Here is an 18,300-nt window from a genome sequence, read left to right on the forward strand (position 1 = left end):
ATTACAATCCTCCCTGTTAATAAACCAAACCTAAAATACCCTAAAATCTCTTTTTAAGTCGGCAACCTTTCCTTTAAATAAAATTGCATTTGTTTCTTTTAAACAACATATATTAGATTTATTACTTGCATACCAAAGGTTGTGGCTCTACACCTAGTTTTAGGTAATAGCCAATACAGAGTGAGTTATGAAAATGACTAATTCAATTGAGAATGGAATTTTACAAATCTATTCTATACTCCTTCAAAAAGTAAAACTATTTTATAGAGCCTACCTATGGTCCAAAATTCAGGACGTTATTATATACATAATTATAATGATATTTTATGGATATTTGCAATTATGTATTTAGAAATATTTAAATTTTTATTTGTTTTGTTTAAAAAATAATTTATTTAATATTTTTAATATACTTTACGGATGTCGCATATACATATCCTATAAAAGAAAATAAAAAATAAGACAAATTTTTTAACACGTCAATAAAAATTTACGTAATCAACTTTAAGATGGTATTGAAATTTTTAAATTGGAAAAATTATCTCTCAAAGATTCGGACTTAAAATAATAATTTCTATAAATGATGATATTGAGTGAAACTAATTGAAAAATTCTATTGAATTGTTGGTTATTGTATAAAGGTAATATATTTTTAAATTATTCTAACGACACTGTTGTTGATATCCTAAGTTAATATATTAAATTTCAAAAGTAAAATTTAATTAGGCAACAAGAGCCAACTCAACATTCTATAAAAGTATTTAATTAGGCAACAAGAAGATGTACATGCATTAGTATACTAATAAAATGGCGTGCGTTCCAACTGAGTCACAATTAGCCAAATAGCAGCTTATATTAAATAAAAAGTAAAAACAATTAGCCAAATAATGTCCCAATCTTTCCATTTTTTTCAATAAATCAAAAAATTAAAAAAAAATTAAAAAATTAAAAACTGAAGTTAAAAAAATATTATGTAATTGTTTAAAACAAACCATTTATTTGATAGAGTAAAGAAGAATAAATTATTATAAGATAGTTTAAATGAATAATATAATCGGAAAAAAAAAATAAGATGTCAAAATTTGGTAACTTCTTTAAATATAGGTATACTTTATGTCAATATTGTTAAATTATATATCATGTTTTGAGTTTGAATCATAACCTCAAGTTGTTTACCATTTCTCAGGTTCAAACTTGAGACGTAGTTATGCACAAATTTATTTACCATTTCATCTATATGAAAAACTTATAAAAAAATATGTATCATTATTTTAAAAAAAATCATTTATTTGATTGTATAAAGAAAATTGTAAAAGTATAGTTTAGATAAAGAATAATATTAAAAGAAAAATGACCACAAAAATTTAGGATTCTCTTAAATTTTTATATTAGACATAACTCATTCTTACAAAATCAGTTTGTAGAGTGAAAGGTGTTACTTTTCATATTATCTTATAGAGTTCTATCTCTTTATAATAGGCATAGATATCTATCATATAAAAAATTGCAAAAATTCCAATTAATTGACTTTGTAGTAAACCATTAATTTGGTCATTGACTTTGTAGGACACTCTCAAAAACGTCATGACTTTGTCAAACAATATTCATATCAGTTAATTTGTCAAATGTGTGCAACTAAAGTGTCAAGTTGATCTCTCTATATTTAACTATTTAGTATCAATTAGACCACTATATTTAACAACTTTCAATCAATTTGATCTCTAACATTATTATCAAATTTGCAATTTGGTCCATGTATTAAACCACTTACTATTAGAAGGACTACTATGAGCAATGTTAGATAGAATCAGATTTTTGGAATATTTATAATCTTATGGACTTATTTGAGGGTGTTATGTGATGTTAAGGACTAATGTGGTTCTTTATGATGGATTTAAGAGTATGTGATAGGTACAAATCATAGCATATTGTCCATCCAATAGTTCATCATATGAATAAGGAATTGTGTACCTTTAGAATTCAAGAGATAGTCGTTAAGAGGATAAAGATAAGAGGTAAACTACTCATTATCATCAAAGTTTTCAATATTAAGTTAACTATCTAATAAGGTGACGACAATTAAATAGCTAAACAGTTGATGACATAAACATCGCATTAAATTTAACATAATGGGTCAATTTATCGCCGATCATTTAAAAACAAAAGTCCAACACATTCATCAATTAATTTAGTGTTCAATAACAATTGACCGTAATATATTAATAGTAATTCAATGATTTTCAATCTATAGTTAATAATTAAACAAGTAATCTAACCAATTAGTCATTGATTTTCAATCATTTAAAGTTCAAACTATTGTTCAGCATAACATGGATAAGAAGTATGAAGTCTATTTATAGGATAGACATGTAAATATAATCAGGCATAAAGACATGCATACATACATTGATTATTAGGAAATTATCCATTTGCAAGATCAATAGATCATAGTTTAGTTAAAGAAAATGTATGCAACAAGACTTCTTTCCATGTACAAAAGGAATCCAAGTGCTCTTTCAGATCCACCACCATCAGGACCAAATTCAAGTTATCTTGTTCTATTAGATGAAGAAGCTCAAACTTACTCTTGTTTTGGTTTGTCTAAGAACAAAAGAATCAAGGATTTTCCATTCCCTCAGAACAAAAATTTAACCATTGCTTCTTTAGTTGGTGAAGACACTCACACATACAGAGAAGAAGCTATGTTCCTTCCAGTATTGAATCAACCATTGTCTTCAAATCGTTACTATGTCATTAGAAGGAAAGGGAAGAATCAAGGGTATGCTATCACTTTTCCATTTCAACCAACTTTTATAGTTTTGCTTTTAAACATCAGAATTTTATCCATCTGTTGGTAATCTTTTTCCTATAAATTTGATGCTAATCCCAAATCTTATATTCATAAAAATGAAGGAACTTTATGGATTTAAAAAAACAAAAAACAAAATTTATAAAAAATTTAAATAATTATTTGATACTGATGATTAAAAACAATCTTTAATTGAACTTTATTTATCTCATGTTCCAAATTTAAAATTATCAAGACTCTTTTTTCAAAAAATTGAAAGATTAAGACAAAAAAAACAAGTTTTTTTTTTAGAAAAAAAGCCCAAATTGAAATAAATAAGAGTTATTTGAAATATAAGATGTGTTTAGAATAACTACAAAAGGAACAATACATCAAAGGAAATTTGTACCACAAAAGCCAAAAACCAAGCAATCAACATACAAAAAATCTAAACATAAAAGCTACGAATTGAAAAAAAAACCCAAGCTTAGGAGAAAGTAGACAACTCATCCAAACCCATACAAACTTTGGAATTGATCCACCAAATATTAAAGTCAAAATCAAGAAACATACACCACTATAAAATAACCTTGATGTGATCTACCATTTAAGAAACATTCACCACATTTTGATTAAACACACAATCGTTACATACCTTCTACATGATTCATAAACATACATTCCGAACAATCAATACGCTTTTTTGAACTACATTCCAATTTTCACGTTCTAAACATTTTTTAAATGTATGTTTCAATTGTCATCGATTAATTTAGTAAAAAGACGTTTAGATTGTGATTTTTTTGAAGTTTAAAAGTGTGATTTATATCTAAAATATGGTAATATACTGTGATTCCACAAAACTCATTGTTAATCTAAATAAATAGTAAAATTTACAAACTCTAAAATGCAATTCGCTTTCACCATTTAAGTAAATTTGTAATTTGGTGCCTCATAGTTTTTCCGCGACCTTAATTCCCTCATTCTCAAAAAATTTGACATTTGATGGTTGGTTTCATTTGACCTTCACTGATGATGTGGCAATATTTATCACGTTGATGTGGAATTTTAGTTTAATACCACTTTCATAATTTCTGAAAAATAAAAGTATAAAATATTTTTTTCAATAAAATTGAGTTTCGTTGCTTTAAAAAAATATTACAAAAATTGAGGGAACTAAAATGCAAGCCTTTTAAAAATAATAAATATTGATGAGTTATATTGGTTGTTTGAAATTTGAATTGATTTCAGGCAAGCTAGCACAAGTTCAATGGAAGAGGACATGAGCACATGTTTATGCTTCGGTATTGTTAATGATGTTAAACCAAGACCACTAGAGCCCTTCAATGATTATCAACAGGTTGAAATAATCAAGAAAGATTTTGGTTTTTGCTCAAAATCTGTTGCCTCTGATGGAATTCCTCCCGGTTTATTAAGAGCAAAATGGTGGAGACTTTATGCCACCACTCCTCATACATACCATTTAAGCCAAGCTTTAGGCTCAAATGATTCCTTGCGTTCCAAGCTACCCAATTTCAACTTTTCATTGTCCAATCATTGTTCTGAATCAGTGGTTGTTGGTAAATGGTATTGTCCTTTTATGTTTGTGCATGAAGGAATGAAATTAAAGGAGCAAATGAATATGTCAATGTTCTATGAGCTAACACTTGAGCAAAGATGGGAAAAGATATTTTCAAAGGAAAATGAAAATAGTGTAGAGGGTGATGTGTTTGTAGATGTTGTTGTTCAAACAAAAGTTGCTAAAGTAGGAGGGAGGGATGCTATTTGGGATGAAAATAGATTGGTTGATGGAGTGTTGTGGTTTAAGGGTTTTGATTACGTTGGAGAAGAGGTGAATGTTGGATTGAGTTTGGAAGTTGTTGAGGGAATGAAATGGGAACAAGAAAGAGTTGGATGGATTGGTGCAAATGGAAGAGAAGTTAAAGTAACAAAAGTTGAAGAGTTTGGTGGAAAAAATATGTGGAAGAAATTTAGTTGTTATGTGTTGGTTGAAAGTTTTGTATTGAGGAGTATGAATAAAAGAATGGTGGTAACTTGTGATTACAAACACTCCCATCAAACTAGGAGTAAATGGGAATGATTATTTTCTTAAACATCTTGATTTAATCTTTGGTTTTCTATATGTGTGAATCACATTAATTTTTTAATATAATTGTTTTTTTTAAGACGAAAGTTTTTCTAGTTATAACAATTTACTTCGTATTTTAGTGTTATTTAACGATTTGTTCAAAAGTTAAGGGTCAGTTTAATTTTATCGTAAAGAATGAAATAAATATTTGATATGTGCAAGAAGTAATTCATATACTTAATGTCTTTAGGTTTTGAGTTGAAATGTGATGTCAAAATTTCTCGCAAATCTTGAAGCATATGGTCTATTGTGACAAATAAAATTACAAATTGATACACAAAATTCAGCCATCACATATGATAGGCCACACACACCTCTAAGAAAACAGCCCAACAGCCCATATTGGGTAGTACGCCAAGAAAGGAGAATACTCCCATAGCATAAAATGGCCAATAAAGCATTCTTACAGTGAAATACACAGGAAAAACATAAGCATAAGAGGAGACAAAAAAAGCATAACTAAGATACGCCACTATATCAAGCTCATTATGCTCCTGTTTGATGCATCATAAGAAAACCAACACACCTTCAATATGAAAGCCTTGATCCAATTCAAGATAGGATTACTGAATTCCCTAATAATATGATCAAAAGTAACATGTTTCAACACCATTAAGATATTAATAAGCTTCCAAAATCCCAATCTCGATTTTGCAAAGAAATAGAGGTTTTTTTAATTCTAGTGAAAAATTCAAATACCATTAAGTTACGTTGTTTCCAAATAGACCAAATCACCAGGGGTGGGGTTTAGTTATGACACGGGGAGGTCATAGTCACTCCAAAAAACTTTTGACATAAAAAATAGATACACCTACAATAATATTTATCTATAATATATGGTATATATAACAAATAAATCGCTAATGATAACAAATTGTGGAATGGCTTAGTGGTATTAGAGATTTTTATAAATCTTATGTCCATGATAATGGTTTTTATTATTTGACTTACTTGCAGTTTTGGTCCCTTTATTTTAGCCGAATCACAAAAATAGTCTTATTTTATTTGTCCCAGTTTTGGTTCCCTAAATAGACTTTTAATACAAAATTTGATGAAGTTTCATTTTTTTTATTGATGTGTCAAAAAAAAAAAGATGACGTGGAAAATTCCATTTTGATTAATTATATTTTATTATTATTCATAATTTATAAAATACATTTTCTATTTTTAAAAACACATTCCCTATTTTATTACATCATTTAAATACAAAAAAAAAAAAAAAAAAAGACGCATTCCTATTCTAACCTCTAATTCCATTTCACTTCTCCTCATAATCCCTAATTCCATTCCACTCGTCCTCCTTCTTCTTCTTAGAACCACAAATAAAAGAATTAATTATCTAATAGCAGTAAGTATGAAGTACCTTTTGAAGTATATATTGATTTCAACAGTAAGTGTAAAACACATCATAGTAAAGACATTTTTTGAAATACCTTTGATGAATTTGTACAGCTTGTGATTGCAGCAATCACAACACTGTGATGTTTAAACTGCATATTGGTTATGGTTTAAACTGCATATTGAAGGAGAAGGAGAAGATGGAATTGAATGAAATTAGGGATTAGAATAGGAATGTGTCTTTTTTTTATGTTTTTGTAATTAAATGATATAATAAAACAGAAAATGTGTTTTTAAAAATAGAAAATGTATTTTATAAATTATGAATAATAATAAAATGTAATTAATATAGGAGGACTAAGATTTTGTTTGGGACAAATAAAATAGGGGGATTATTCTCGTAATTCAGCTAAAATAGGGGGACCAAAATTGCAATTAAATCTTGTTATTTTAATTGTAAATATAATAGTTTGTTTGACAAAATTGTAAATACTTGGATTCGAACTGGGTATTTTAAATATATCTATAAATTAGAATTAACAATACACCAAAATCAAACATATGAGATTAATTGAATATAATTTTTATATAATCTATTTGATGTTAGCCCCCTAATAAAACTTGTCAAGATCTCCACTGCAAATCACCACATAGTACAATGTGATCCGTATGTCTTTTGAAACTTATTACCACATGTCGAACACATCCAACACTCAAACCATTGTCCCATGCTAAATTGACTAAGTTAAAGTTAGAATTTGTAACTTTTCACTTCAAATTTGATTTTTATACTCTATATTTTTGTTTAGCATAGAAGTATATACTAATTTTTGAATTCTTTCAAAACTCTCTTACGTTCAATATTATTGGGTTTCATGCATTGATATTAATGATAGTTGTCTCGATTGTTTGGACTTAAATTTAGCCTCACATTGACTATGAATATATTAAATGTTTGATATATAAGATAAGTGATTCATATACTTGTTGTCTTAATTACAAAACGCATTAGTCCGAAATATTTTAAACTTATAATTGTATCTAACTTTAATTGATGTGTTGTAATAATTTTCACATGGTATCATTCACTACGCCAAAAATGACATTTAACAGCGCCCATTTTACAGCGCTTGCTAAACACAAGCGCTGTTGTAATTATATTTTAAAAATAACTGAGCCTTTTACAGCGCTTTTGTTCACAAGCGCTGTAAAACAAGCGCTGTTGTAGGTCATATAACGTTTGCGCATAACGTTATAAGGCGTTTACAGCGCTTGTCATAAAGGCGCTGTAAAATGAAGCGCTTTCGCGTATCATTTACAGCGTTTTTTTCACAAGCGTTGTAAACACATGCGCTTCCAAATATTTGAACTACCTAATACAACGCTTTTTTCACAAGCGCTGTAAAATACATGCGCTTTCATTGAATTTAACTACCTATTACAACACTTTTTTCACAAGCGCTGTAAACTACATCTTTCAAATAATTATATGAAAAAAAAAGGAAACATTAATTTTGAGAATAGTTCTACATATGCTTCAACTGATTTCGATACAGATACATATGAGCCGGACCGAGTTGATGAGATTGCAAAAGCAGTTGAAGAAGATCTTCGAGATTGTCCTAAAATGTTTGAAAGTTTGTTGAGTGATGCAGAGAAAGAATTATATAATGGTTGTACTAAATTCACAAGACTGTCAGCGATATTAAAGTTGTACAACTTAAAAGCGAGTAATGGATGGTCTGATAAAAGCTTTACGGAATTATTAACACTCATAAAAGATATGTTGCCAGATGATAATGAACTTCCCAGTCGAACCTACGAGGCTAAACGGATTTTGTGTTCTATTGGAATGAGTTACGAAAGGATTCATGCGTGTCCTAACGATTGCATTTTATTTCGAAACGAATATGAACTACTTAAGGCGTGTCCGAAATGCAATGTCTCTCGATATAAGAAGAAAGAATCTACTCCAGCAAAAGTCGTGTGGTATTTTCCTATAATACCAAGATTTAGGCGCATGTATCGCAGTGAAGAAGATTCAAAACACTTGACATGGCATGCAGATGAAAGAATTAGAGATGGAATGTTTCGACACCCTGCAGATTCCCCACAATGGGCAAAAATTGATCACGAGTATCCTGAATTCGGGATAGAGTCAAGAAATCTAAGACTTGCACTTTCTACTGATGGAATGAATCCACATGGTCTTCAAAGCATCTCACATAGCACGTGGCCTGTGATTTTGGTAATATATAACCTACCTCCATGGTTATGTATGAAGCGTAAGTTTATGATGTTGTCTCTGTTAATTTCTGGACCCAAACAACCGGGGAATGATATCGACGTATACTTGACTCCTTTAATTGAAGATTTAAAAATTCTGTGGGAGACAGGTGTGGAAGTTTATGATGGGTATAGGAAAAAGTGTTTCAATTTGAGGGCTATGTTGTTCGGCACAATTAATGATTTTCCAGCATATGGTAATTTATCAGGATATAGCATTAAAGGTCAGTGTGCATGTCCTATATGTGAAGAGAGTACAAATTGGATGCGGTTGAAACATTGTAAGAAGAATGTGTTTCTTGGACATCGTAGATTTTTACCTTATAGTCATCAGTATCGTGGGTGGAGAAATGCATTCAATGGAAAATCAGAGGAAGGTAAAGCTCCTTTAGCACCGACTGGATATCAAATACTTGAAAAAGTACAAGGTTTGACCAATAAATTTGGCAAACCTTTTGCGGGAGAGCTGGTGAAAACTGGGTGGAAGAAAAAGTCAATTTTCTTTGAATTGCCATATTGGAAGTCATTGTATGTAAGACATTTCCTCGATGTGATGCATATTGAAAAAAATGTATTTGAAAGTGTTATTGGTACGTTACTCAATGTTCCAGGAAAGTCTAAAGATGGCGTCAATGCAAGATTGGACTTGGTCGATATGGGAATAAGAAATGAACTGGCTCCAGTAAAGAAAGGAAATCGCACATATCTACCTCCAGCCGCTCATACTCTATCTAGAAAGGAAAAAATTGTTTTATGTAAATTTCTACACGAAGTTAAAGTTCCAGAAGGATACTCTTCGAACATTAAAAATTTGGTTTGTATGAAAGACCTCAAGTTAAAAGGTTTGAAGACCCATGATTGTCATATTATAATGGAGCATTTGCTACCAATAGGTATACGTTCCATTTTACCTGAAAAAGTTCGACTAGCCTTAACTAGATTATGTTTCTTCTTCAGGGAAATTTGTAGTAAAGTGATCGACCCTCAGAAATTACCGACATTGCAGAGGGAAATTGTTGTTACTTTGTGTGAGCTTGAAATGTATTTCCCACCATCGTTTTTTGATATAATGGTTCACCTTACTGTTCATCTGGTTAAGGAGACACAACTTTGTGGGCCAGCTTATATGAGATGGATGTATCCGATAGAACGATATATGAAAATATTAAAAGGGTACGTAAAAAGTAGAAGTCGACCAGAAGGTTGTATTGCTGAACGATACATTGTTGAAGAGGCTGCTGAATTTTGTACTGAATATCTGTCCAATGTTGAATCCATAGGGCTTCCCATGTCTCGTCATTCGGGAAGACTATCAGGAGAAGGGATAACTGGAAGGAGACTACTGACTATATCAAGGACAGAATGGGAGCAGGCACAATTGTATGTTCTGCACAATGATGATGAGGTTCAACCGTATGTTACAATACACATTGATCAGTTATCTCGTTTGAACATGAATAGGAATCAAAATTGGATAACTCGAGAGCACAATCGAAGTTTTGTAACATGGTTAAAAAATCACATAATGTCAAAATTTGATATAGACCCCGGATCAATTTCAAATAGATTGAGGTGGCTAGCAAATGGTCCGAGCTTACATGTCTTTTCTTACACTGGTTATGTTATTAACGGCTACACATTTTATACCAAAGAACAAGATGATCAGACCACTATGCAAAATAGTGGAGTCACTCTCGTAGCTGAAGCGATGCATGTCTCAAGTGCAAAAGACAAAAACCCAATATATGCAAATCTATCATATTTTGGGGTTATCGAGCGCATATGGGAGTTAGACTACACAATGTTTCGTGTTCCCATATTTGGTTGCAAGTGGGTCGATAATAATAATGGCGTTCGGATTGATGAGTCAGGATTCTTGCTTGTCGATTTTAATAGGGTGGGATACAAAGACGAGCCTTTTATTTTAGCGTCGCAAGCTCAACAAGTGTTTTATGTCACTGATCCTTCTGATGATAAATGGTCTGTTGTCCTATCGACCAATAAAATAAGTGATGATAACAATAATGATGAAGATGTTGGTAATGATCTTTTATTTGCAACATCACAACAACCACATGAAATTGATTCAACTGATGATGGTTTATATCTTAGAGATGATCATGATGAGGGAATTTGGATTAATCCATCGTTTCGTATTGTAAATGGACAAACAAATGTGAATGTCACCAGGAAAAGAAGAAGGGCATCTTAATGTATATGTTTAATTGTTTTATATAAGCTATGCATGTAATCTGAATTATTGTGATAAATATGAATATAATCTGAATTATTGTGATAAATATGAATATAATCTGAATTATTGTGATAAATATGCATGTAATTTGAATTGAGTGTTTTATACTAATATGGCAGAATAGCAAATTAAGTCACTTATATAATTTGAATGGTTTATATCCCAATTAGTAAGGCAAATGGTTTATACTAATATTCTAATATGGTGTGCATATCACAATTAATTGAGTGTTATAACATCTCACAGTTTGCTATTAATGTCACTTATATAATGTAAATTAAGTGTCAATTCGATTGGAATAAATGTCTGAGTTACAGTCATCCAAAATTGAACCCAAATAAAACCAACACAAAAGCCTTTTACAGCGCTTTTTGTAAAGAGCGTTGTAAACGACCCTTTTGAAAATAAGTAAAAAAGACATTTTACAGCGCTTATTTGACAAAGCGCTGTAAAAAAGCTTTAAAAATAATATTCATCAGACACCTAACATGACTATCTCTAACAGGAATTTCTTCAAACACCTTGTACGCATCATGGGAATCCCCAAAAACACATTGTTAACAAAAACATCAGACACAAACCCATTTTTCGCAACATGGCAATGATCCTGAATACCAAGTTTCGATTTAAGAAGGAAAGAGAATGGAAAGAGATAAAAAGGGTGTTGAGGTGGAGATTGAATTGTGAAAGAGTAAGCTTTGATGTTTGTGAAGAAGATGCATAAAAGGAGAAGAGATTTTGGTGGTGACCAGTTATGTGGGTTTTGCATGTTGAGCTTGTTTAAAAAATAACATAACATAACAAAACACAAAAACAATAAGGCCTTTTACAGCGCTCATTTAGAAAAGCGTTGTAAAAGGCTTAAAAAAAACATTCATATACCATAATAAAACAAGGAGGTCTGTTACAGCGCTTTTACAAATAAGCGCTGTAAAAGAGCCTTTTAAAATTAACATAAAGAGACATTTTAGAGCGCTTATGTGTAAAAGCGCTGTAAAAGGCTTTAAAAAACATTCATATAACATAATAACACACGGAGGTCTTTTACAGCGCTTATTGAGAGAAGCGCTGTCAAAGAGCCTTTTAAAATTAACATAAAGAGGCATTTTAGAGCGCTTATGTGTAAAAGCGCTGTAAAAGGCTTTAAAAAACATTCATATAACATAATAACACACGGAGGTCTTTTACAGCGCTTATTGGGAGAAGCGTTGTAAAAAAGCCTTTTAAAAATTTAAATAAAGACGCCTTTTAGAGCGCTTTGCAAAAGAAGCGTTGTAAAAAGCTTATAAAAAGCGCTGTAAAAGGGTTACGTATATATAACAGTTACCTCTTCAGTTTCCTCTTCATTACGTAAACTTCACTATCATCTCAACATTCATCGTTCTTCTCTTCTTTTGCAAACCCTATCATCCTGTCCATTACGAACCTTATTTCCACGATTATCTCCTTCATTTCGAACCTTATTTCCATCCAAGATCATCTCTCCCATTTCACACAATATATTTTCATTGAAATACGTAACCCTCATTACGTATTTCTTCAATATCGTATTTCTGTGAACCATATTTCTGTGAACTTTCTGCGTTCCCTCTTTTCTTTACATTTCATCTTTCTTCGAACCATTATTCAGGTATTGATGTTATAAATTTTTTGTAATCATTAAAATGCATGTTGAGCTTTTTTAAGATATACTGATACATGTTGAGGTTGTTTATAATAATGCATGATCCATGTTGAGCTTGTTGATGTTATACTAAACTGCATGTTGAACTTGTTGTAGTTAAATGGATACAAACAAAGATATAAAAGTTCAAAATGAAGAAGTTGGCACCTCTAAGACTTATGAAATTGAAGTCAAACGTGGTGCAACTATCATGCAAAAGGTGATTAAAGCAAGGAGTAGTGGCATTAAATTTGAGGTATACTATACTTTGTTTGCTGTGTGATTTTTATCTTTTTTTAGGGTTTAGGGCATGTACTTACTATATGAGTTTATTAGGTTGGCTGGAACGAGAGTGGTCAGCCAGTTGACCCCAACAGCTCCATGTTTGTAAGCTACATTGGGGCTGTTGTTCGTCAAAATGTCCCAATAACAATAGACAACTGGAGAGATAAGGCGTTGAAGGATGCCAAAGATATCATCTGGAATGACATTCAAGTAAATATTTTGATCTACTCTTTTGTCATTTATAATGTTTTTTCTGTAAAATACATTACTTATGATTGTTTTCATTGCAGACCACTTTTGTTCTTGATGAGGAACGAAAGTCATATGTTTTGAGAGTTGCTGGGAAAATCCATCGTGGATTTAGATCCCATCTCTCAAATTTCTATCTAAAAGATAGAGAAGGAAACACAAATGCTGAACCTCCAAAAATATATCAACATTATATATCAAAGGATGAATGGAGAGCATTTGTTTCCAAACGTTCTGACCCGGCGTTTGTCGTAAGTGATTAATTTATTAGCATTTGTGTTTTATTATTCATATTCGTAGCGTATTTTAAATTTTTACACAATTGCTATTTTTTTATATATAGAATATTAGTAAGGCAAATCGCAAACGGGCAAGCAATCCAAAACACCCATACAAGAAATCACGTATGAGATATGCACGTCTTGAACAACAACTTGTAAGTAATTAAACATCACTTTTATATAATGAAGTAATTTGTATTATAAACTATAGTGTGTAACTAATTTGTATTATTTTGTTTATGATTTTAACGAATAGAGAAAAGACACCCAAGCCGATCAACCCTTGGGTCGTCATATATTATGGAAGGAAGCGCGTGTTAACAAAGAAGGAGTGGTTGATAATGAAAATGTCAAAAAAGTTGTAGAACTTTGTGTAAGTATATTATCACTTTAATATTTTTTAATATTGCATTTTAAAAATGCTATTGAACTTATCTTTTTAATGTTACATGTATTTTAGGAAATTATTGAACAAAGTTCTGAAACTCAAGAGGGCAACAAGGATACTTGCAGGGACATTCTTGGGAAAGTGTTTAATGTCCCTGAGTATTCCGGTCGAGTTAGGGGGAAAGGATTTGGCGTAACTCCCAAAAGCTTTTTTCCTCAAGAGAAGCGCCAAAAACCTTCCAACGAGGAAGTATTAGAGAAGCTCAGAATCCTATCAGAGCAAGTGGCACTCTTGGTGAATACGAATAAAGACAAGCAACTTCCGGTTCAGCTCCAACCTGAAATACAAATGGAGAGTGAAACCGAGAGTTGCAACATCGGTTTGAAAAGTATTCCAGAGGTAATTAATTACTTACTACTTACTTGCTTATGTAATTACTTATGTATTAAACAAACTTATATATTAACTGTACTTATGTTTTAACTATTGATTTAGGGTGTCACTACATGTATCATATACTTGTCCTCGCCGACTCAACGGAAGGTGGGAAAAGGAATATTGCACAATACTTCGGGAGAAGTATTGCACAATATTCCGATCCCCGCGGGCCATGTCAAAGTATCGCCTACGGTTGCTTTCGAACCAACTGCACCGTTGCCCATACCGGACAACGATGGAGATATGAAGTTCTTAAGCGACGCTATTGGCAGTTACGTGGCATGGCCCACACACCTTGTTGCCCTCCAAAAAAAGATTCCCAAGGACAAATCAGTTACATCTCCCGAAAAGGTTTGTCACATTTATTGCCTAAGGTTTTTCATTTTTTCAGATTCAATAAACTAACATTTTACCTCATTTTTGTAGGTCCAAATAAATAAACCACCCCTACAGCCAAAAAAAGGCAGCAAACCTCAAAAATTGGAGGTTAATAGGGCTGCCAAACTACAAAGGCTGGAGGGTAATAAAGCTGCCAAACTTGCAGCAACAAAAAATCTGGATCGGGGAAAATCGGTCGCTGCTGCTGCTGCTCCTAATAAAAGTCAGCCACGCCTTGGTAAATACGGGGCGTGTCTTGACATCCAAATAAAAAGGAACATGGGCAGCAGCAACGATTCGCCCATCGTACAAATGAATAAAGACATCTTTGGAGATGAGTATATTGAATACCTCGAAAAGGAGCAAATGTACGATCTTCTCGAACATAAGGAGCTGAGTGTTACTGTAATCAGCTTGTACATAAGGTAAAAAATACTTTTAATTGCATTTATTTGTAATTAATTAAATGTATTGGTAATTAATCTAGTTTAAAATTTTCATTGAAGGTTTTTGTACGAGAAGGTCGTGTGCACGAGGAAACTGTCAAATAAATACTCATTCTTGTCTCCGCATAAGATGTCGATGTTCAAACTCGATCCAGACAATGTAAAACACTACATTGTAGATATGTTTTTAAGAAATAAAGAAAGTGATAAATTGTTCTTGGCACCATATAATTCAGGGTACGTAATTTTATCTTTTTTAATTGATGAGAATTTAATTTATTAGTTGTCTATAAACAAAATTGCTTAACCAATTTTTTGTTGTTGTAGGGCACATTGGGTGCTATTTGCAATCAATGCGGTCTCTGAAGTGATATACTATTTGGATCCCGTGCACGGCGATTACACCAATCACCCCGGAATAAAGAATATGCTCGACACGTAAGTAATATTCATTTATTTCTTACATATATATATTTATATATATATATAAATATTCATGCTCTAATAATCACATTTATTCATTCGATAGTGCCTTAAAAGTTTATCGAGCTCAAAGAGGTGCTAAAGTGTCGAAGCAGAAGTCTAATAACATTACATGGATCTCAATAAAGTGCCCTCGTCAAACAAATAACATCGACTGTGGGTACTACATATTGAGATTCATGAAGGAGATTGTTGAGAAGAATAAAACTATTATCCCAGAAACGGTACGGTATTTGCATTATATGATTTTCATATATAAATTATCTATATATTTGATACTAACTTAATATAATATGTTCAATTTTTATATTGCAGTACTTTGCCAATTCCAGTCCATCATATTTACAGAGTTACATATATGTTAATTAAGTTACAGAGTTCTGATTTCTGATTGTGTGAACTGCTTATGGTATTTGAATATGTTTTGTTGTTGTGTGCACTGATTGTCAAGTGATTTTGGATCAAAATAATTTTGGATACAAAGATAAAAGACAGCGCTTTCTAAAAAAAAAAATGCCATAAAAAGCTAAAAAGCGCTTTTCATTTCAAATAAATAATTTAAAGTGTTTAAAAAAAAACACACACACATTTTACAGCGCTTTTTTCAAAAAGCGCTGTAAAATGTTGTTGTAAAGCGCTTTAATGGTGTACATTTTACAGCGCTTTCGTGAGAAAGCGCTGTAAAATGCAGACCCATAATATGAAAATTATGGGTGGGCATTTTACAGCGCTTGTTTTAAAAAGCGCTCTAAAAGCAGCTTTTTTGAAGAAGCGCTGTAAAATGTGCATAACAAGCGCGCGTTATATTTACATGTTTTATAGCGCTTTTTTGAAAGTGTTGTTGTATCATTTACAGCGCTCGATTCCACAGCGCTTGTTTTTTTGAAAAAACGTTGTAAATGGATTAAAAAAAGCGCTGTAAAATACAGTTTTTCGCGTAGTAATTATGTTATTATCATTAGACACATGTCAATGATTTTTTTTCAATTTTAAAATTTATATGTTATATTTTTATGTTGTAATTTTGTTCCTTTAAATTTATCCATGTTTATTCCATTCAATAAGATTGATAAATTGTTTAAACCTATCCATCTTTATTCTTTTCAATAAGATAGATTCTCATATTATATTAGGAGTTTTTTTTTAATCTAGACTAACATTAATGCTTTTAAATAATACATTAATTTTAAGAAATTGTACGACTTTGAATATTTTAGTTTAAGTATATTTGTTTTATTATTTGAGTTAGTCGATTAGCAGATAAGCCTTATTTGTCAAGAAACTAATAAATGCTTCCATTCTGATATATCATCAGCTATAAGTTTCGGTGTATGACGCAACACCTATAAAGTTAGATTCACCTTCACCTTAGATATTACAAATATTAATAAAGATCGGTCATCTAATATCTTGGCTCATAATGTTTTGCGCGTGGTATGTGCATTTAATTTATGAGAAGTTTTATTTAATACGAAAAAATTGTTAGAAGAAAACCAATGTGTATGAAAATTGAATTTTTTATTATTTAAATTTGGTTAATTATATATGAGAGTAGTAAATAATTATTATTTGGAAGAGTTAGATCTTGCATATAAAAAAAGTTTTTTAATTTTTTTCCGTACTAATAAGTATTTTCCTTAAGTTGCAGTTAATTTTTTTTCTACGAGTCTCTTTCATTCTCTGTGAGTATTTAGAGTTGATTCTTTTAGAAGAAAAATGTTTGTTTTTTCTTTTATAAACAAATGCTATTTGTTAGTAATTAATTAGGGAGGAAAAAATTGTCACACTCAAAGATAAAATATTAGATATCTTGCATATAATAGATATTTTGCATCAAACTCATTAAATATCTCGTTTTTTTATCTATATATTACGGTCATTTTTTAATTTTAGTTGTTTAAAAGAAGAACAAAAATTCAGTCTCTAGTCTCAGTAACTGGATATTTTATTGTTTTTAGTCTTTATTATCAATTTACATCCAACTTAGATGATCCCACATATTAAAAGAGCAATCGAATGCGATTTTGGTGTCCCGTAACACTGAATTATCATGTCATTGTCACGTTAATAATTAATGAGTAATTGCAAAGTGACAAAGATAAAAAAAAATAAAACTTTATTATAGAGACAAAAGCAAAACAAAAATATAAATTATAAGAGTAAAAAGAGTAAAAGATAAAAAATTAAAATTAAAAAAAAGATAAATAAAAAATTAGTTTCTATTCACAACCTCAATTATTGCACAACATGATAGTGTCTCGCAATTGTAAAATAATCAATTTTATTATCTATCTTCAAAAAAATTTCATATAGTAAAAGTTATCTTTAAGTTTTTCTTTATTTTAATATTGACACTACCCACAAAAACATATTTCTTCCATGTGTACATATTTTCTAATGTTTCTATCTATAGGTAACAAAATTCCTATAGTTTATAGTAAAAATATTGGAGCATTCCCAATTTTAAGGTATTGATAGTGTACGGTTAAGATTTGTTTTTAATAAATAACTCTCAGGTTTGATAAAGCAATTCCTATTTTTTATTGGTATCTTTTAATTGTCACTCTTAATTTCGTCAAAGTTTATTATCTATCTAATAATAACACTTCAGATTGAAGACATGTTCAATATTTGATACATATTGATGTTCGATTGACACGATATTAATATATATAATTACATCTGATCATTTTTATTATCAAATTATTATTATAGATGTGTCAATGTTATTTTAAAGGTTTGTGGCGGTGCTTCATTGTTCAATATATTATATTGTCGGTTTGGTATATAGTAGCATCCAATTTGGGTGGTTAATTGTGTTGATTCTCCTTCCATGATTTAGGTCACTATCTTTCTATCTTTACCGTAAAAAGC

General features: G+C 30.8%; 1 protein-coding gene across 1 annotated transcript; it reads left to right on the forward strand.

Moving 5' to 3' along the window:
• Positions 1-2,232: 2,232 nt before the first annotated feature.
• Positions 2,233-4,998, forward strand: LOC101515450 (uncharacterized). Its single transcript, XM_027336140.2, has 2 exons — positions 2,233-2,779; positions 4,040-4,998. Exons 1-2 carry the CDS (start codon positions 2,466-2,468, stop codon positions 4,887-4,889), a joined length of 1,164 nt encoding a protein of 387 aa, XP_027191941.1. The 5' UTR covers positions 2,233-2,465; the 3' UTR covers positions 4,890-4,998.
• The last annotated feature ends 13,302 nt before the right edge of the window (positions 4,999-18,300 follow it).

This window comes from Cicer arietinum, chromosome 2 (genome assembly GCF_000331145.2).
Source record: "Cicer arietinum cultivar CDC Frontier isolate Library 1 chromosome 2, Cicar.CDCFrontier_v2.0, whole genome shotgun sequence".
NCBI classification, from domain to species: domain Eukaryota; kingdom Viridiplantae; phylum Streptophyta; class Magnoliopsida; order Fabales; family Fabaceae; genus Cicer; species Cicer arietinum.

What these genes read in the sequence shown, in the direction of transcription:
- LOC101515450 (XM_027336140.2), top strand. Translation starts at nt 2,466, where the DNA reads ATGTATGCAACAAGACTTCTTTCCATGTACAAAAGGAATCCAAGTGCT. An exon ending in AGGAAAGGGAAGAATCAAGG is followed by an intron (nt 2,780 to 4,039) that starts GTATGCTATCAC and finishes AATTGATTTCAG; the next exon opens with GCAAGCTAGCACAAGTTCAA.